The sequence below is a fragment of the Thermobia domestica genome, chromosome 8, assembly GCF_964235325.1.
Source record: "Thermobia domestica chromosome 8, izTheDome1.hap1.1, whole genome shotgun sequence".
Taxonomy (NCBI): domain Eukaryota; kingdom Metazoa; phylum Arthropoda; class Insecta; order Zygentoma; family Lepismatidae; genus Thermobia; species Thermobia domestica.
The window spans coordinates 291,007,440-291,029,603 of NC_137461.1; the positions used below are offsets into that span (position 1 = coordinate 291,007,440).

Below are 22,164 nucleotides of genomic sequence, written 5' to 3' on the forward strand. Positions count from 1 at the left end.
ACCAATAAATCCTGTTTGACAAATGTTTGCCGAAGAGTCAGTCAGTACTCTAACTTTTCTTAATCATAAGGAAAGGACTAGCTCAGGAAAGTAATGCTCCCGGAAGTAGGTACGAAAAATACATTTCTGATTGGTTGACATCCATTTCTTGTCACGTTGCATTCAAATAGCAGAAATCAAACAATTGTTGTCGGTTTTCGTGGCCGAGTGGGCTAACGCTATATGCTAGTAACAAACATCTCTTTTGGCGTGAGTTCAAACCCGGTCCGAGAAAGTTTTTTTTTAAATTTTTATAACACTTTTTAAATTAAAATAATATGAAAACAATACTCAAAAAAGTAACTTACTTTTGTGCAGATAAGTAGTAGTAGTAGTAGTAGAAACGGGTTAGAAGCCCCGCAGGGCTCGTTTTGTTCCCCTTGTACTCCATGATATAAATTTTGTGACCAACTTAAAACAACTGGCTAGGATAGCGCTTAAAACAGCTGGCTAGAGTAGCGCGCGATAAAAACATACTTCAGGGAGCATTACTCTCCCGAGCGGGTCGTATAAGGAATGGGTTTAAGAGATTATAAATAAAACCACAGTATAAAAGTCGTTATCTAGTTATATTTTTCTAGATCGTTTTCTCTTTATGTATAACGTGTTAAACAATACATACATTGATATTTACACCTTAGCATTAATTGATAAACTAAGGTTTTGCCTATTTATTACATTATAGGACATTTTTCTTAGCATTTTCCGAAGACAAAGATTTATCTTAACAAAATTTGTACAACATTGATTGTCTTTCTTCAAAAAGTGTAGAAATGAAACGTTGAAATTATTGTCTCTTGTCTATTAAATTCAACGCAGTTTCTCCCACGGAGAGTTTATATCTTCTGTATGACTACAAGTTAAGAGAAAATCAAAGAAATTAGTATCTTGATCAACAAAGTAGCATTTACACAAATATTTGTGTACAAAATTAAATACTCAGAAACCTTCAATTAGTATATCTAACGCCAATGAATTACGTTAATTAAATTATGTAGTTTACATATATTTTTAAAAATCCACATTATTATTAATATTTAACGGGAAAAACTGTCCACAAATGAGAACTATTTCAATCAATACATCTTAATGACCTGAACATAATGATTTGCGTGAGTTCACGAAAAAAAAAATAATAATAATAATAATAATAATAATAATAATAATAACAAGAAAACACAATTCATTTCTAAATCTAAAACTTATTGCGGTGAAACTCATAGTGATGTACAGGGTGTTTCAAAACAGCAACAACGTTTGGGAGGTGATTCCTGACACTAAGAAAATACAAAAAAGTACAGTTATGGGCTACCAAAAACATGAAAAGATAAACTTTAAAGGTCCATAGCTCCAAAACTGTGGGACCTACCGTACTCGGGTCAAGACTTCATTTAGGAATTATTATGTTCCTTATCCAAATATCCATGTTTCAGAATCTTGTGGTACTTCCGAAACAATTTTTATAGAAGTAGTTGGTGAGTACTTCAAATTATATGTCCGTAACCAAACTTCCTCTATAAAAATTGTTCCGAGAGTACCTTAGGATTCTGAAACGTATTTTTGGATAGTGCACAATATTAGTTACTAAGTGAAGTCTTGACCCGACTACGATAGGTCCTATAGTTTTGAAGCTATGGACTTTTAAAATTCATTTTTAGATGTTTTCGGCAGCTTATAACTCCGAAAGGAAGCATTTGTGCAGCCAGGTTGGTCTATACTTTTCGTGTTACCTTGGTGTCAGGAATCACCTCCCAAATGTTGTTTTGAAACATCCTGTGTATACCCTCATTCTGCTGTTGATTTTGATACTAGGAAGACGACAGTACATTGTGTAGTTGAGATATAATTCAACATTGTTATCAACTCTTAAATGTGAATTTCTGTGTAACTAAAATATGGTTCAAATATGAGACAAACATCAGTCGAAAGATCACATCGGTATGAAGATCACGTGAATGAGCGTATATTCTCATGTGTAGTTTTCGAGAAAATCGAAAGAAACTAACCTTTGTATGACGCTGAAATCTACGACATTCGATACCTATTATTACTATTATTATTATTATAAAGTATTCTACCTTTCGGCAGGTCCTGAGACTAATGAGGATTTTATATTTTTATTTCTTTTTTCAATTTTTAGATTTTGGCCTGGAAATGTTTCTTCCACTTTTCTCGATCTTCAGCTTCCTGTTTTAACTCCCAATATTTTCTTCTATCTTTCAAATCATCGATCAGCTATGTTCTTCTTCTTCCTATTCCTCGCTTTCCTTCCATCTTTCCTTCTATAGCGGTGTGAAGAAGACAATTTCTTCGAAAGATATGTCCAATTCAATTGGCCTTACTACGAAGGATGGTGGCTAGAAGTGGCCTCTTCTCTCCTATCAGTTTTGAAACATCTTCGTATATTACTCTCTCTGTCTATTTTATCTTCTCCATCTTCCTCCAACACCACATTTCGAAGGTTTCTAAATATTTCTTCTCTAACTTCCATAATGTCCAAGTCTCTGAACCATAGACCAATGCTCCATATATAGCATTTGACCAACTTCTTCTTAAGTCCAATATTGAGCCTGCTAGTTAAGAGTGATCTTTTCTTGTTGAATACTTCTTTAGCTATGGCAATTCTTGACCTGATCTCTGCCGTTGGTTTCTTCTTCATTCAAGCGCATCTTCACTCGTTGTCCTGTGTACAGGTTATCAATGAATCGTCGATCTCTCCAGTTGACTCCGATATCTTTAAGTATTGTTAGAAGTTTCGTCCAATTGACTCGGTCGAAAGCTTTTCGCTAGTCGATGAAGCATAAACACAACTCTTCCTTTATTTCAAGAATTCTTTCTGATATAATTCTCATCAATCCAATAGCATCTCTTGTGCCTTTTCCTTTCCGGAATCCAAATTGGTCTTCTTCTAACCTCTCATATGTCTTACTTTCCAGCCGATTGTTCAGAATGCGTACAATGATCTTCCCAGTGTGGGAAATGAGACTAATGGTTCTGTGATCGGTGCACTTCTTTGCTTGCTTTTTCTTGGGCAACGCAATCATTGTAACATCAAGAAAATCCTTTGGCCATTCTCCACTCAGGTAGATCTTGTTAATAAGTGAAGTCAGTACTTTCATTCTGTGGCCTCCTAATCCCTTGAGCAAATTACTGGTATGTCGTTGTCTCCAGCGGCCTTTCTCCTTCGCATGTCTTTGATTGCTTGTACTACTTCACTTTTCAATATACTGGGTCCTTTTTCATCACCTCTTCCTCTGTTTCGATCGCAATATCTTTTGGGCGGTTGGTTACATTACCTTGTTGATCTTCGATGCCGAACGTTCGTATACTTTTGTTAGCTATTCCTCCTAATTCTTGTACTTTGTGGTACAACAGATCATATCTGCCTCGCCGTTGAAGTTCCATTATTTCTTCACAAATTTGCTCCATGTACTTTTCTTTGGCTTTTTTCCGTCTTTTTTCTCAATTCATTATTCAGCCTTCTGTATTCATTGATGTCCTTATTTTTTGCTCTTCTGCGTTCCTCCATCTTCTTAAGTATCGCTTCAGTTATTCATGGTTTTCTCGGTGCTCTTTCCATCCTGCCAATGCTATTGTGGAGTGTGTGAAGTAAAATCTGTTTAACTTTTCCTCAAATATTCTCTACATTGTCAACCATATTGCCCATTGCACAGAATGTTTCTTCAATCTCTTCTTTCATATCATCGTCGATATTTCTTAGTCGCTCTAAGTTCCATTTTCGATTTCTCTTCCCATTTTTCTTGATTGACTTTAACCAGGTTTGTTCTTCCGCCACCAGGAGATTGTGATCCGAATCAATGTCCGCTCCTGGCAGTGTCTTCACGTCTCGTACACTATTCCTGAAACGTTGCTTCACAAGGATGTAATCGATTTGGTAGCGTTTCTAATCTCCTGGACTTTTCCACGTGTATAGCTTGTTTTTTCTTTTCTTAAACCACGTGTTCATCACCACCATATCATGTTGCCTACAGAAATAGATAAGCATTTGATCCCATTCGTTTCTTCTACCTAGTCCAAACGGTCCCACTACCTTATTCGCAGCTCCTTCTCCTACTACGCTGTTGAAGTCTCCCATTACTATGGCGTTGACCTTACCTCGTTCTCCCTGATGCAATATGTCACTCATCTGATTATACATTACTTCTACTTTATTATCACCATGGTCGGTTGTTGACATATACACTTGTATTATCACAATATCCACTGGTTTTGCATGTAGTTTTACAAACATCAAGCGGTCACTGCATTATTGCACTTTGGTTACACTTCTTGCTACTTCGTTCTTCATTGCTATCGCGACACCATTCTCGGCCTTATCGCCACCCGAATAGTATATTCTGTAATTTCCCGATATTGTCTCATCTTTCCCTGGCCATCTCACTTCACTCAAGCCCACTATGTCCACTTTACATTTGAGTGCCTGAGAGTGACAAGGGGCTATGCCACACAACCTGAAATTTTGATGTAGATACAGTTCCTGTTGGTGCTGCTAACAATTTTTCCAATTACCCTGTTGATATTTGAAAGCAAATAAGCCATTGCCCAATAACAATAACCATACGTTATGCATTTTGTACTTAGTCTAATAAAATTCCATTTTTCTCAAAACTATCTGTTTGTGACATAGCCCCTTCTCACTCTCAAGCACTCATTTGTCCATTTCCACTTTTAAATTTTCAAGTTTTCCCTCACGTCGTAACGTTCGTACATTTCAGATTCACATGCTGAAATAAAAGTTATTATTGTAGGAAATTGTTCCTTATTTATGTACAGTAAATACATGTCACGAAATACACAGTTAGCAGATTGTTTAACACACAAAGAGTGAATAAGTAACTGGACCGGGACTCGAACCCGGAACCTCCGGCATACCGTACCGATGTGTTAAACACTACGGCATCCAGTCCGCTTCCTAGAGCAGCCATTCACTCTCGAGGTGGTGTGGGATTAACACATCGGTACGGTATGCTGGAGGTCCCGCGTTCGAGTCTCGGTAAAATCAGTCACTTTTTGTGTGTTATAGAATTCGCACCTGTAGAGGATTCTGGTGTGAAAAAAAAATCGGTTGTTTCCTTTTTTCATTAGTATACATACAAGATTATTGTTAGACTTTTCCTGACAGTGACACACACAAGGGCGACCATGTTGTGGTTTCCAAGGGGGGGCAAGTATAAGCGACGTTTCAAATATAGTTTCAAATTTTGCTGTAACTAATGTAAAAATTCTATTGGGTTTTCAATATTCCCAAATACAATTTCCTCTTAGGGGGGGCAATCGCCCCAGCTTGCCCCCCTGATAGGTGCCCTTGGACACACTATCCTTTACGCATATACTACTTATATGTTCAAAGTCTATGCTTTTCTTGTGGCCAAAATATATTCGATGAATAGAAAAGGAAGACAGATAAAGAAAAAATACAGATGACCAGAAATGGAAAAACTCGAAACATAATTTTACACGAAGAAAAACTCTGCTTACAATACAAGCATTCCCTTTGTTTCTTTCAATGGGAGATAATATGTTTTTGTCATATTGATTATTTCAATAGATATAAACCATAGAAATAAATAAATATTACATTTTGGGGTTTCTTATTTCAACGTTTAAAGAAAACGAATCCACCGGACTACAGCCCAATTACAGTATTCTAGCTTACGGTAATGATATTCATGATATTATCTAATTAATACAACAAAGTAGCACATTATTATTATTATTATTATTATTATTATTATTATTATTATTATTATTATTATTATTATTATTATTAAACATCTGCATTATTAATACATGACATACACAAGAAATTGATTATATAACATATCTAAACATAATTTATCAAGTTGCATTTTAATTTATTCTTATTGTTATTAAAATATTTATAAATTTATTTAAAAACTACCTGACTGTCTTCATTAGTATCAAAGTTACAAACGTCAAGAATTTTCTACTAAAAATTCATTAAAACCATATCAACAACTTATGGACATAATATATAATAATTCTTTCCGGATTTGGAGAATCATAAAATAAATTCGCCTCAATCCAGACAAATCAATTAAACGTTAGACTATTAGGCCATACTACTAACAAAGCAACTCTGTGGCTTAGGGAACCAGTAGATTTATCACGACAAGAACAGAATTTTAGAGACGCATTCTTTGCTCTGTCAAGTTAATTCAGTATGGATTCTAATTATCCTCTCTCGTGAAGATGTGCTTTGTATTACCCTCCTATCTTCTTTGTGTACCTAAAGATCTCTTTCCCAAAGATTTTTCAATAAGAACCGTATTTACCTACGTCACGTAGTACACATACAGCCGATGTATACTGCCCATCTTGATGTCTCCATTTTGTATTTTCTGACATGTAATTAGAGAGACAGCTCAATGTTTTTGACAAAATATTTAGTACTGAAATTGAAAATCAAACGCGTGAATGGAGGAAAATGCAAGTGTAAAGCTTACAAATAGTAGTAGCGACTCTAGACTCGTAATAGTAGGGGGGGGGGGCCATGAGGGGTGGCAAAAAAAATTTTGAGGAGGCAAGAAAAATATTGGAGTGCCGCTCGCCCCTCCTCACCTCCCTGTAGCGCCGAATCTGCACAATAGGTACTATTCTTACTATTACTACTTAAACTACTACTACTAATATTTCTGACGCCACTATCACTAATACTACTACTACTACTATTTATGTCACAACTACTTCTACCACTAGCAGTACTACTACTACTACTGCTATCACCACAAACAACAACAACAACAATAACAACTACTACTACTACTACTACTACTACTACTACTACTAATAATAATAATAATAATAATAATAATAATAATAAGTAGGTAAGAAATAATTGCAAACTTGGGGCCAGGCAATCGAACTTTATTGATAGTCTATAGAATGTTTCAATGTATCGATTGTTTTCGTAATGAACACGACATGCAAATAGTTGAATTTGCAGATCAGCGAAAAGCATAATAGATTTTATAAATGGCTTTGTCCTATTTCCAATGTTGAAAATTCTATTTTCCATTGTTTACAATGAGAATTCGCGTGCCAAATGCTTTTCCAAGGTTAAATCTATGGGATCCCGTTTTTCGGTGATTATTCCTCAATGGTATGTCCGATTGTGACACGCGACCTTTTACGACAATCAGTGTACACTCTCAAACCATCATGTCAAGTTTGGTTGAGAAAAATTCAGGCATCTTGGAGGAGTGTCGGGAAAAATTAACTCCAAAGTGTGCAAAGAGAAGCTTTACTTTGAAAAAAAAAAATGTGTCCGCAGAACAAAATGAAAACAGCTTCGCCCTATTTCTAATGCTGAAAATTGTATTTTCTATTGTTTACAATGAGAATTCGCGCGCCAAATGCTTTACTAAGATTAAGTCTATGGGACCCCATTTTTCGGTGATTATTCCTCAATGGTAAATTGGACCGGGACACGCCACTCCTTACGACATTCAACGTGCGCGACTTGAATCGCTAAGTCAAATTTGACTAAGAACGACTTGATTAAGAACGAGGAGTATCCAGACAAACGAACTCCTAAGTTGAGTAACGATAGGCTTCACTCCAATAATAATTATTATTATCATAACAATTCCACGGCACACGCAAGACGATTAGATGGTTTATATTTGAGTGATGTACATATTATCAGTGGATACAACTATTTCTTCAAGATAGTCAGGGGTGTAGCCACAGGGGCCACCGGGGCCAGGTCTCCCCAAATGATTTCCAAGTTTAGATAAATTAATATTTTACGGTAAATTATTCCCCGATGAGCATATGTTCATGCTTTTGCATATGTTTTTGTCCCCCTAAGCCTAAATTCGCTATTTTTTTTAAATCCCAATTGTTTCATATTGTTAGGTCAAATACTAAAAGTCACATGCAAAACTTTCGGGTAACTGAAAATATAAGTCAACATTTGTTCTTACTAAATAATTGATACAAACAACGGTAATTTAATATTTGGAACATAAACAGTAATTCTAATGGCAAATTTACTGCATATGTTTCTTGTATTAAATAGTTATGTGCTATTTCTCATACGATACAGAAAAGAAAGAAATAGTTACCTCTCTGGCAAGATTAAGAAGCTGTTTGCTGACATCTTCCCCGGTTTCCTCCACCAATTTATGAAGACGACTTTTCGGGTTCTTAAGAAGTAAATATGGATGGTCGTATTCCTAAATGAAAACAAAAATAACTTTGAGAATCTTTATTAAACATTTGCTTACAAAATTGTTTGACGGTGTTCCGATATTTATGCAATGTTTCATTTTGTTTTTACAAGAATATATTAAAATAATACGTGAAACATATGCATATTATCAGTACATTACAGCTATTTCTTCAAGATAGTCAGGGTGTAGCAATGGGAGGCCCATCGGGGCCAGGTCCCTCCAAATGATTTCCTGGACCCCGCAAATGACCAGCTATTAAGACATCATAGTAATATTACTTCGCTTCAGTCATTTAAAAATAACAAAGTTTATATATAATTAATAACTTATGGTAAATTATTTACCGATCTAAAAATAATATGGTATCTCTTCTGTGTAAGGAATCACCAAATGCACAGCTTCCTACATCTGCTACAATCGATTGAAATAATGATTTTTTGCTACTCGGTGTAAAACAGGAAGTGAGATATAGCTGTTAATAAAATAATTACAGTGTTTTTAGTCATGAATAATAAATAAATATTTTTGTCTGGACATCTTAAAGAAACTAAGTGAAATTTCAAAGAAAATCAGTCTTGTATAGATAGATTCTGTGTACAAGGGTTTAAACTGAAGTAGTTATGCCCAAAGCTATAACGTTCGGTCCGGGGCAGTTCTCGGTTAAGCATAATAAAAACTACCTGGTACATAACATTTATGGAGAAGGAGCAAAAAACTAATAAAAACAGTGTTTCTAGTTTTCCGTACGGAAACCAAAATTTTCCGGTTTATTGAGGCCCCAAAATCACTAGCTGTGTAATGTTATTTATGATTCCTTTTGTTACATATATTGCCCACAATTCGAATCACTAGATAAGTCAACACGATTAATTTTTACACTTAATTGCAAAAACTAATCATTGCATACCTTGGAAATTAGGCCCATCAAATATATAGAACAATTAACTTTTGTTCTCAAAATTCCATGAATAGTAATCTTTCTCTTGTCATAGCAACACGAAACAAATAATTATCTCTAGTTATAGCCACTACCATTATATGAATATCAATCTATCTCAACATATATTCTATATTTTTTCTTCTTCTTCAAACATATGTGCACTTTTAAGCACCATTGCCCAAAAGAGCTACAATTAGAAATGAAAGTAACTCATAGATGTCAGACATATAATAATATGTCAGATATACAATATCGTTGTATATATGGCTCCCGACGAGGACTTCTTAAATTGATTACAATTGAAGAAAGAATCCTGGACCGTTACAAATCTTACATACGTGGTTACTTTACTTTCCGAATAGCCCTCACATATATAATATATATATATATATATATATATATATATATATATATATATATATATATATATATATATATATATATATTATTTTCATTTTGTCTCAACAATAATCTTACATTCATTTAATAATCAATTCCATTTTAATTCTATAAAATTATCGACAAAGAGGACTTACTCAAAATACGATCCTTTTGCTGATTATTTAGGTCCTAAAACAGATTCTTTAATTCAATATTATCTGAGCTCATACATAAATTAACGTATATTGAAATGTTACATAACGTATTTCTTCCATTTGGGCATAATTAAGATAATTATTAAAGCAACCCAAAAAACCCAAAAAGCATAAAAAGCATAACAGCAATTTATACATATGGTTCGTACCTTGAACATAGTTGTGGTTGTCTAAGGGTCCAGAAAAAACTAATTTTAAAAGCATAATAAAGCACAATTTTAGAAAATAAAGCATAAAACATAATTTAAAATATATAGCATAATTCTTGTAAAAATTCTGTTTAACTGCGATTTTAACATACTGTATTAATATTTTTAAAAACCAATATTTATATTGCAAAATCATTGAGAACATAACAATGCAACAATGAAAAGCTTATTTTATTTCTATAAACTTTTCGGTGTAATCCTTTGATGTGGAGAAAAATAAGGAAAAGAAGAAAACTTCCCGCCAACAATGAATAGTACAGAAGAACTCCACACTATATTGTTATGTGTAGGGGAGAGGTGGGCAATGGCGATCATCTAAGAAAAATGTGTTATTACGTAGTTTCATTTGCAAAACATATTGAATAAAATTTGTAAATACATACTCCAATCCTTCTACAATAAGTGTGTAAAATAAAAAGAGGATCATTCTTTCAGTTCGGAAACACGACGGAAAAGCTCAAATTGCTACTTTGGTCGCTATTCCCATCACATGTTGGTAATGGCGATCACAGTACAAGCTTAATAAACACACATAGTTCCATAGGCTTTTTTTTTTGTTTGCTAAACTGCGCATTCAAAAGACTGAGAAACGTCAACTGAATGTTTTATTGACGTTTTTCAGACACATCACAGATATATCCACGTGGTGAGTCCATAACAGTACAGTCAGCATGCTCCCATGATCCACAAATGTTACACCGATACTAAAGTTTCAGTGTTTGACTCTCAAGTAGGCGTATTACCTATCTTAGATCTAGCCTTTTTTATAATTTTGGCAGAAGTATTCCAAATGTTTATTTGGAATGGCGATCACCATGGTAAACCGATCAGGTTGATCGGCATTCCCAACATTGCGCCATTTTGAAAATTGAGCTAGCTATACTGTAAAACGTAGTTGATTTGAAATAACTTAAAATTGTACGTATCATGAGTTGAAATATGCAGATCCTTATAAGAAAATTAACGAAAACAAGTTTCAGCACGCTGTAGACTTCATTTTTCTCTGACAACTTCCTCGACAATATACAAAAAACCTTGCTAGAAGAGGCAGATGACAGCACTAGTTTGACTTCTCCTCGGGTCATGGAAGAGGGCAAAGTGGGCTGATCGCCATTCCCAACTGATCGCTATTCCCTTCCTCTCCCCTACCTCTTGAACTTGAGCACTTTCTGTACGTTTTCGTGGCATCTTTTACTTTCCCTTTCTGTATATATGCACCTCTAAAACACACACGTGATAAAAAAAATGACTCTAGTAAAGCATATCTCTTTACAGTGCATTAAGTAGAAAATTCACTAAATATGAAAGAAACTGGTTGCATAAAATGTTAATAAATAGATCAAAATATTTAAAATATTCAAAATTAATGTAAAACAATGATTGAAATTAACAATAAAGCATGATTTGAATAAAGATAAAGCATAATTAAACAAAAAATAAAGCATAATGTGCGTTGCTCTAATAATTATAGAAGATTTTGAAAACACAATATTGATAAGTGAAGTGAATTACAAAGAAATCATAACAATACTCAAAATGAAACAAAACAAGACTTGATTAATGTCATTAACAAAAAATAATAGAAATAAAAAATATTATATTAAGAACTAGCAAAGTTTATGTGGGTTAGAATACAATATAACATGTTTTATTTTTTAAGGCATAGTTAGCATAACTTTGATAGGCAATATTCGTATTCATTTACATTAAGAACATTATTTATATTATCTGTGTGGAATTCAAACAAAGTACGAATGACAAATGAAAGCATTACGATATTTAAAGTGAAATAAAGCAAAAATCAACTGAATATGTTTTCTCGGACGCCACATTAGCTTAAGTTATATTACCAAAGAATTCGGTTAAGTTACATTGCACGCCACTATCTTGTATACAATTCTGACTTATTTGTTTCCACGGTACCTTGGTTTCTATTTTGAGAATTTCTGCCACCTATGAAATTGTTACGAAATCCCTTTCGAAAAAAAATATATGTACTGTTTACCTGATTTCTAAATGTTGTACGATTACTATTTCTATTTCTTCTGAAATTGGGTTCGGTTCTATTACCGGTATAATTGAATCTATCATTACTTCTTACATTAGGACTACATTCTTTACGCGCATTGATATTTCGGATTAAAATATGATTGGCTTGGCTTCGGTTGTTATTAATTTGGTTTCGATTAGTGTTACTTTGCACTATTGATTGATTTTCAAAATTTTGTACTAATTAGATGATTGAAATTAATACATTTTGCAGAAATCAGTATTTGCTGCAACCTAAAAGGTAACAATATCCGGATCGATGCTATGATTCGTGATTCCTGTTGGTATGGATTAATTAATTTCAACTCATTATATACGGAAATCAGAAAATTAGTAATATTCTTATCATTTTTGGGATCATACCGCCTATTTCGAACCAAAGCGTTTCGGTTTGCCAACAAAATCATTCTCAAAATTGGAAAGCAGTGCTTTCTTAAAATCTAAATAATTGCGTAAACTCCCCCTGATCGCTTTGAACCAAACAGAGCATGGTGGTAGCAAAACGTTTGGTAAAATCTTAAGAAATTTGGATATGTCTACTCCAATTAAATCGCATTCTTCTGTAACGGACCATTTTCACATATGGTCCTTACAGTAAATCTATGCTGTAAAAGAAATCCAATACGTCAACTCCTACGTTATCTGCATATCTGAAAGGTTGAAATAGTTTGTTTATTTGATCGATTTCGTCGTTGTTTCAAAGATTATTTATATCTAGATGTTCAATTTATTAGTAAATGTGCAGATTCGGAATAATGAACTATATAATAAAAATCTAATTTTGTAATTAAATATATTTAAAATTAACTACAAAACGTGTGTATTTTTCTAAATACAGGGATTAAACTAGTTGTTAGTATCCCATATTTAATATTATATATAAAATATATAATTTAAACCACGTATCTCTGTTTTTCGATTGAATAGATATGTTCGTTCATGAAGCTAATAATAATACTATGTTCGAGTAAGTAGTTGAGATCCCTGACCAAATCTCCTAACACCTAATTATGTCCCAGTCTTCTTTCGTGCTACAGATGAAATTTAGTTACCAGTTATGTCATTGGTTATAGTCAGCATAAATATATACAGATGGTCGTTGTGATATCCAGATTTGATCATTTTAGTTACTCCTATTTCCTTAGGATGACATGGTGAAAGAGTATTGGTGTATATTTAAATAGCTACTGACTACGTATAATCGTCAGGTGTAGACAATAATGTCACGGTGAATGTGTAAAATAGAGACAATGCTGCAATATGTTGATGCTGGTGCTGAAGAGCCCGCGTATGATTAGTTACAGCGTATTGTTCTCTTCATAGTATTCATGTCTGTGGCCCATGGTTAAGAAGCCTGGTTAAGAAGCCTGATCGACACTAGGTAGCCTATAATACGGTATCTTCTATTTATTCATCCTTATATTGAATTATCTTCTTCTTCTTGTATTGATCATCTCATGGCTGACATTCCAATTAGACATATGGGTTTAGTACTTCTACAGAACAACGGACCACGACCAGGGGATTTGGCAGCGTATTTAGTGATATCCGGGCCAAAACAAAACAAATCTTAATCTATTTGGAACCATCTTGTGTTGGTTTGACGATGTCCAGAGTTGTGACCCAACAAAGTGAATGGGCGGCTACACTTCTTCGAACTTTTCTAAAAATACACTTGCAGGTATGTATTCTGATTTTCTACTAAATTTCGTTAAAGACCTTATTTCACTAAATCTGAAATGATGATGATTATGAGACAGTTTCAAATGATTAGATTTTACGTACCGGTATCTGGTTTTCCGGCGATGTGATGAATACGTTCTTCTTTCTTCTTTCCCGGTGCTAGAAGCACTATCATCAATCTCAGTACAGCTTTCCGGTATATCACTTTCTTCCAAAGCTAATCTGGGTTCATTTGGCCTATGTTCGCTATTGGTGATCTGATCAGGATTATCATTTATGGTAATGATCCTTTCCTTGACAGTGTTTATTTCTTCCTGTAATACTTTAATTTGGTTGCTATGCTCATTAACTTGGGTTTCAACCACTTCCACCGAATTTTGTACAATTCAAAATCTGTGCAAAATTTGTTCCATCCTACAGTCTGTTCGTTCTAGTTTAGTGTTCATTTGTTGTGTAATTTGTTCAAATTTGCTATCCATTTATTGAAACCTAGTATCCATCTGTTGTGTTTGCTGTGTCAGTTGCTGTGTTTGCCGTGTCAGTTGCTCAAATTTAGTATTCATTTGCTGTGATTGCTGTGTCAGTTGCTGTGATTGCTGTGCCAGTTGTTCAAATTTAGTATTCATTTGATGTGACAACGATTGACCTAGTTGTTTTATAAGGTCAGCCACACTCGTTGATATATCCAATCCTGGTGTTTCAACATCACCAACTTCATCATTATTACTTTAAACTCTGGTTAAATCCATTTTAATATTCCTATAAATTTTCCTTTTACTTCTTAATAAAGTGTACTCCGTGTTGACGGTTATTTGTGAGATTGCTTACTTTACTTCACACAAATCTCAAGGTTCCTTGGCGGAAAACACCATCTAAAAATATGTAACGTTATTGATGATTTCTTTTGTTACATATATTGCCCACAAATCGAATCACTAGATAAGTCAACACGATTCAGTACCTTAATTTTTACTCTTAATTGCAAAAACTAACAATTGCATACCTTGGAAATTAGGCTCGTCAAATATATAGAACAACTAACTTTTGTTCTCAAAATTCCATGACTAATAATCTTTCTGTTGTCATAGCAACACGAAACAAACAATTATCTCTAGTTATAGCCACTACCATTATATGAATATCAATCTATCTCAACATATATTCTACATTTTTCTTCTTCTTCTTCATAACATATTGTGCACTTTTAAGCACCATTGCTCAAAATAGCTACAATTAGAAATGAAAGTAATTCACAGATGTCAGATATACAATATCGTTGTAGCTACAACACTTTTCTTTGCTATGTAGCCTACACTGTAGCTGCCCCGCCATCAGAAAGGACGGACCTATTCTAGATAATCCTGCTGGCTACACCCCTGAAGATAGTTATAAAGAACAAATAATTGCTTAGGAACTATGTACGTAATCCTTGCAATAGAGGCATTTTAATAATCAGTAGAATATTTTCGTCTCTTTAGCCAGTGGCGTATTTAGTGGGCTACCGGCGGTAGCCCTTGAATATTAAGAAATAAAGATATTTTAATAAAAACTAATTTATATTGATAATTTTACACTTATCTTCTTTCAATGATACAAGTTTCTGAGACCTTTATGTATTTGGAAGCATTTATTACCTTTTTTGTACGGAGTCTGTCTCGCTTCTTAAGAATTCTTCGACTTGGTAACACACCAGAAACCTACCTTCTCTTTCAGCAAGAATCGTGTAGTTATCAGCTCTTTCTTCGCTCCACCTTCAATCGCAGCTTACGAACGGGCTGCCAGGTAGAACCAGTTACCCACAGAGTAATCGGTTTCTTGGAGTTGCGCGAAAGGTAAAGAGAAATTATACGAATAATGACAGCGCATTTTCGGGGTCGCTTGGAATTGTCTCAAACATCGTGAGCGTCGTTCCGTAGCGGTTTGCGTCAACGCAAATCAAATTTTGTGTTACAGTATTTTGCGATAGTGGGCATAGTTGTTATAATTACTTGTTGCTTATTTGCGTTTGGTTGCGAAGGCTTTTACAAACTGAGGCTCTTTCATTTGCTAATCACCTATTTCAGCGTTCTTTCACACAACTTCCTTTACTCTGATGAATAAAGTTACCATATATCCAAAGCAAAGTGGAGGGACGTTTCACGCAGCGCGTAAAGGTAGAAATGTACGATCTTCTTTTCCGTAACAAGATAAACTAAGTCTTTCTAAAGAGCAAATCATATTTATCTACTTGATAAAAGGAAAGTATGCACTAAGGTTTTCTGTTATTTTGAAGACTGTATAATAACGTGAAAACTAAACCCCAATAATAATAATAATAATAATAATAATAATAATAATAATAATAATAATAATAATAATAATAATAATAATAATAATAATAATAATAATAATGTAGAGGTGTTACAAAGGTTAGTAGTAGCCCAAGCCATTAAATCAGTGTACGCCACTGTCTTTAGTTACAAATGTGATCATTAGTAAAATATTTAAGAAGCAATTTCTGAAGAAACGGGCTAACTTTTTTACTATATCATCAAATACTTTACTGAAAAGATAAATATAATTTACAAGTAATACCCTGCTGTTAATATCAGATGAAAATCTTTATGATATTGATAATAAAATGCAAGTAAATCGAGGATTATGAGAGTTTTTCATTATATCATATTAACCCTCTGTATGTTGTACAAAATAAATAAATAATAAGAATGTTTATGTTTTGCTAAATAGCGAATTCTATTTTATTCTAACTTTGATAAAATGTGATGTTTCTTTTGGATAAAATCAGTGCCTCAAATTTTCGCTCCAGTTCTTATAATATTGTCAAAACAATCAAAAGGCGACGACTAAAGTAGGTAACAGCCAGAAAGGATTTAAAACGATAGAGATATACTCTACATCATTTTCTCTAAGATATCTGCTCCTCTGTTATGAGTTGGAACCTATAGGTCTCTCTAACGTTGATGATCATTTTCTACTACTCTTTTTTCAGTTCTACGTAAGAATCAGGGCGAAAATAAAATGCGTTTATTTAGCCCAAAAGAAATACTGAAGTTTTCCATGGTGGGTACTAAATGAATGATCGAATTCTCTTCGCTTACGAACATTTGACCTAAAATGGCAAATACAAAAGACACAGAATGTTCCATGGGATATATCCTACTGTTTACAATGTTGTAATGTCAACAAGTAAAAATACTATTTTAGCCCAAGCTCAGGAATTAATGATTACTTAAATAGTCAGAGGGCCAGCAAAATTAGATAAAGAACCAACGATAAATAAAAAGTGCCCACGTTTGGATAAATTTCTAATTGCGCTCTCTATACTAACGGGGGAGTAAAATTAGATAGAGAACTAGCGGTAAGTGAAAAAGTGCTCACGTTTGGATAAATTCCTAATTGCGCTTTCTATGTAACTTGAACATGTTGACTTCTATGAAACTACTTTTAACATATCCGTCTATGAGATCACGAGAAAAGTGACCTCAAAGTTGGAATCTTTGAGGTACCGTTGATGCCAATAGTATTACTGCTTACGCTTTAATACATTCATATTGTGCTTTTTATACTAACTTGAGAATCCTGAATCCAATTGAACTGTTTTCAAAGTTTTTCGCCCATGGAGTCACGAGAAAAATCACTTGAGAATCCTGAATCCAATTGAACTGTTTTCAAAGCTTTTCGCCCATGGAGGCGCTAGAAAAATCACTTGAGAATCCTGAATCCAATTGAACTGTTTTCAAAGCTTTTCGCCCATGGAGGCACTAGAAATATCACTTGAGAATCCTGAATCCAATTGAACTGTTTTCAAAGCTTTCCGCCCATGGAGGCACTAGAAATATCACTTGAGAATCCTGAATCCAATTGAACTGTTTTCAAAGCTTTTCGCCCATGGAGGCACTAGAAAAATCACTTGAGAATCCTGAATCCAATTGAACTGTTTTCAAAGCTTTTCGCCCATGGAGTCACTAGAAAAATCACTTGAGAATCCTGAATCCAATTGAACTGTTTTCGAAGCTTTTCGCCCATGGAGGCACTAGAAATATCACTTGAGAATCCTGAATCCAATTGAACTGTTTTCAAAGCTTTTCGCCCATGGAGTCACTAGAAAAATCACTTGAGAATCCTGAATCCAATTGAACTGTTTTCGAAGCTTTTCGCCCATGGAGGCACTAGAAATATCACTTGAGAATCCTGAATCCAATTGTACTGTTTTCAAAGCTTTTCGCCCATGGAGGCACTAGAAATATCACTTGAGAATCCTGAATCCAATTGAACTGTTTTCAAAGCTTTTCGCCCATGGAGGCACTAGAAATATCACTTGAGAATCCTGAATCCAATTGAACTGTTTTCAAAGCTTTTCGCCCATGGAGGCACTAGAAATATCACTTGAGAATCCTGAATCCAATTGTACTGTTTTCAAAGCTTTTCGCCCATGGAGGCACTAGAAAAATCACTTGAGAATCCTGAATCCAATTGAACTGTTTTCAAAGCTTTTCGCCCATGGAGTCACTAGAAAAATCACTTGAGAATCCTGAATCCAATTGAACTGTTTTCAAAGTTTTTCGCCCATGGAGTCACGAGAAAAATCACTTGAGAATCCTGAATCCAATTGTACTGTTTTCAAAGCTTTTCGCCCATGGAGGCACTAGAAATATCACTTGAGAATCCTGAATCCAATTGAACTGTTTTCAAAGTTTTTCGCCCATGGAGTCACGAGAAAAATCACTTGAGAATCCTGAATCCAATTGAACTGTTTTCAAAGCTTTTCGCCCATGAAGGCACTAGAAAAATAACTTGAGAATCCTGAATCCAATTGAACTGTTTTCAAAGCTTTTCGCCCATGGAGGCACTAGAAATATCACTTGAGAATCCTGAATCCAATTGAACTGTTTTCAAAGCTTTTCGCCCATGGAGGCACTAGAAATATCACTTGAGAATCCTGAATCCAATTGTACTGTTTTCAAAGCTTTTCGCCCATGGAGTCACTAGAAAAATCACTTGAGAATCCTGAATCCAATTGAACTGTTTTCAAAGCTTTTCCTCCATGGAGTCACGAGAAAAATCACTTGAAAATTCTGAATCCAATTGAACTGTTTTCAAAGTTTTTCGTCCTTGGAGTCACGAGAAAAATCACATGAAATTTTGGATATTTATATTTATTTTTATACTCAAAATTTGAGATTAGATTTCTAGAAATTTTGAATATTTATATTTATTTTTATACTTAAAATTTGAGATTAAATTTCTATGCACTATGGACGCACATCTTTAAAAATAGTTTGATTCCACATTCTCAAATTAGTATAAAAAAAACACGATTATAAGTATATCCAAGCGTCTTATAGTGGCCTGGTCCTTAGTTCTTTAACCATATTTATTTTAAAATAAAATATCTCTTAGGAAGTGATACGTCAATGTATCAGAAGTTAACTTACCACTTTTGTCCCTCCATCCATTACAAGAATCTTATCATAATCCATAACAGTAGCCAATCGGTGAGCAATGGAGATAACCGTGCATGATTTAAACTTCTCTTTCACATAGTCCTGAATGAATTGATCCGTGCTGCAACAGAATAATTTATTGCATTAACTTTACCACGAATATCGTTAACAGAACGATTAATTTTATAGAATTTATGGCCTTATGACAGGTTATTTTCTCTTTTCTGAAAATCAAAATCAGAAATATTATGAACTGAGTACTAAAGTAACAGACGTCCAATCATAATAAAAGAAGTTAACACCTATGCACATATTTATGAATATCTTGTATTCAAGGCTGGATTAACCCATCTGGAGACCCAGGGCTAAAAAAATTATGTAGCCCCTGCTGACTTCAACTAATACATTTCTGCGAAAGTACAGTAGGAACGTTAAGGATTCCTACCAAAAATGTTTTATATTTTCGGTTATATTTTTTATGATGATTGTATCTTCACGATTCTTTTTAGATAGCCAGTTCAAATTTTGACCAGAGTGGAGGACCAGGGCTATAGTTTCCCTAAGCCCCTCCCTTAATCCGGCCCTGTTTGTATTCAAATATTTCACCAAGTTGAGATGTCCAATGCAAGATGCCACAAAACGTTTGAAATTGAGATGTAAAAAATTTGCAGGCAGCTTTTGACTCCTGGAAGTTACTGTATGTATTACTTCTATTGATTTGATACTAATAGACTAAGTTGATAGAATCTTTTCCCACTTGTCACATCTACGGTTTATACTAAAGTTTCGTACAAGAGCCAAGCATCCTCAAACTTTAGTCATATTCATATTAGTTCTTGCAGAAGCTATACAACTTCCTTGATCACTTACACTTGAAGCCATGATATTTAAGTTTCAGAAACATAGATGCTAAGTATGTGCATTCCTGAAAATAATCTAATAAAAGAGGAATATATAAATATTATGTTTAAAAAGTGAGGTTATGCTGATCTGATGATAATATTTTATAATAAAGTTTTGAACGGCACTGATTTCAAATTATGCTGTTAATTTAAATAAGTTCAGTCACTATAGATATTCATAAATTGTTGTAAATAACAATTGTTATTATTTGTCTTAAACAATAATAAAATCGTATTCATTTGAAAAGCTTTTTAAAATAGAAACAAAAACTTTCATTATTTGTCTGCACTGAGAAAAATCCTTATTCCGACCAGCGGTACATTGTACAAATATATGGAATCCATAAGTTTACTACGGAAATCTGTGCGTAGCACACGTTATCCATATGATACATACGTACTGCTTTTCTCACCTCTTAGATGTTACATCATGTCGCTGCAGGATGTCTGACAGTGAACAGTCTTCCGTGTATTCCATACATATGCGTATGGTACACTCGTGTCCAAAATGATTGTCGCATATCTATAATTGTCTTCTTGTAAGAATATAATTTGATAATGATTTTGCACGGTACTTTTAATACTGATACTATGTGAATTATCGGGAAATATCTATTTGGAGTAAATTTCATAGCAAAAGAATTATAAATACGAAAATTAGAATGAGTAAAACAAAATGTTGCTAAATGGGTAAGAAGGTTTTATTTTCGTTTTATTGTTCTTATTTACTGCTCTTTTCACATGAAATTTGCCACATACATATCTTTTCCGATTATACATATATTAACATTATAAGAAATATCGGGCGAATTCCTTATCAAATTATATTCCTACAACAACATATTTATAGACATGCGACAATAATTTTGGACATGAGTGTACATACGTCAGCTATATATTACATACGTCCATCTGTATTTGATATTCTCATTGCCTTCATACAGTTCTTTCTTTCATACGGAAAGTACGTATACATGGAACAATTATACGAAAAGTATTATAAAACTTACGTTTTCAGTTACAGGTTTGCAGTTACAGGATGTTAAGTTCAAAATCTACAGAATTTATGCATGTACCCTACGTTTTAATATGTGCCACATACGTTTTTCCTCTGTATGTTTACAAGAAAATAAACGAAGTATGAAAGCACGCACTTGAATTTAAAAAAGGAAAACGAATGCGTATCGGGAAAACTATAGAATCACACAGGTTTGATGGTGACCGACAAGAAGCTTTTTAATTGCGGATTGGTACTTTGAAGTGGACCTAACCAAATAACCAATTTCTTATAGGAAAAGCAACTATACACAAAACTCCTTGATTAAACAAGTAAAGATATGCATTTTAAATGAAATTTTTGCTGTGAAACAACAATTGAAATTAAATAAGAACAAAAAACGCAGTAAATTTGAAGACTACCAGTTTCTGTTTTTACTTTTCCAAACATCATTATTCCCAATTAACAACTATAGTTTTCTTATTTAACAATTTTTATGTGTAGTATTTGAGATACCAATATTTTAAAGAAAAACGTGAATGAATGAACATTCATACAAAACAGATTCCAAAGATTCAGATACGTCAACTTCACGAAATATAGAAGCAACTTCTTATATACCACAAAACTTTGTTCAATCTAACATGAGGGTTGAGATCTGTGCCGAATTAGGCAGAATATCCCCAAATTAAAAAAAAAAAATCTGCGTCCCGAATTTCGCATAAGAGAAACGCATTGCATTAAGAGAAATGCACTCAGGATACTAAAAGAAACGTTAAACACTAAAGCTTTGATCCAAGTATACTACCCTATACTAAATTACGGCATCATTTTCTGGGGCAAATCTTCAAGCAGCAAAGCAGTTTTCATGAAACAAAAACAAGCAATACGGATAATATTTGGTCTACACATGAGAACATCATGCAAAGATAAATTTAAACACCACCATATCCTTATCCTACCATCTATGTATGTATACGAAACTGCAACCTATGCAGCAAAGTTGAAAGACGGAACCCAAATAAGTCACGTTTATAATACCAGACAGCAAAATGAAAGAAGACAATATTTTACAAAACACATTAG

The 22,164-nt window shown here is 33.9% G+C and overlaps 1 protein-coding gene across 2 annotated transcripts in view; it reads right to left on the reverse strand.

The window, feature by feature from the left end:
* Positions 1-626: 626 nt before the first annotated feature.
* LOC145693711 (ATP-binding cassette sub-family C member 4-like) overlaps positions 627-22,164 on the reverse strand; it is a 210,482-nt gene continuing 188,944 nt past the window's right edge. For both annotated transcript variants that reach the window (XM_081769995.1, XM_081769996.1), the window contains 3 exons: positions 19,171-19,300; positions 8,151-8,261; positions 627-892 (listed from right to left, as the gene is read on the reverse strand). In XM_081769995.1, coding sequence (XP_081626121.1) covers positions 827-892; positions 8,151-8,261; positions 19,171-19,300 — 307 coding nt within the window. In that variant the 3' untranslated portion in view covers positions 627-826. The remainder of the gene's footprint in view (positions 893-8,150; positions 8,262-19,170; positions 19,301-22,164) is intronic.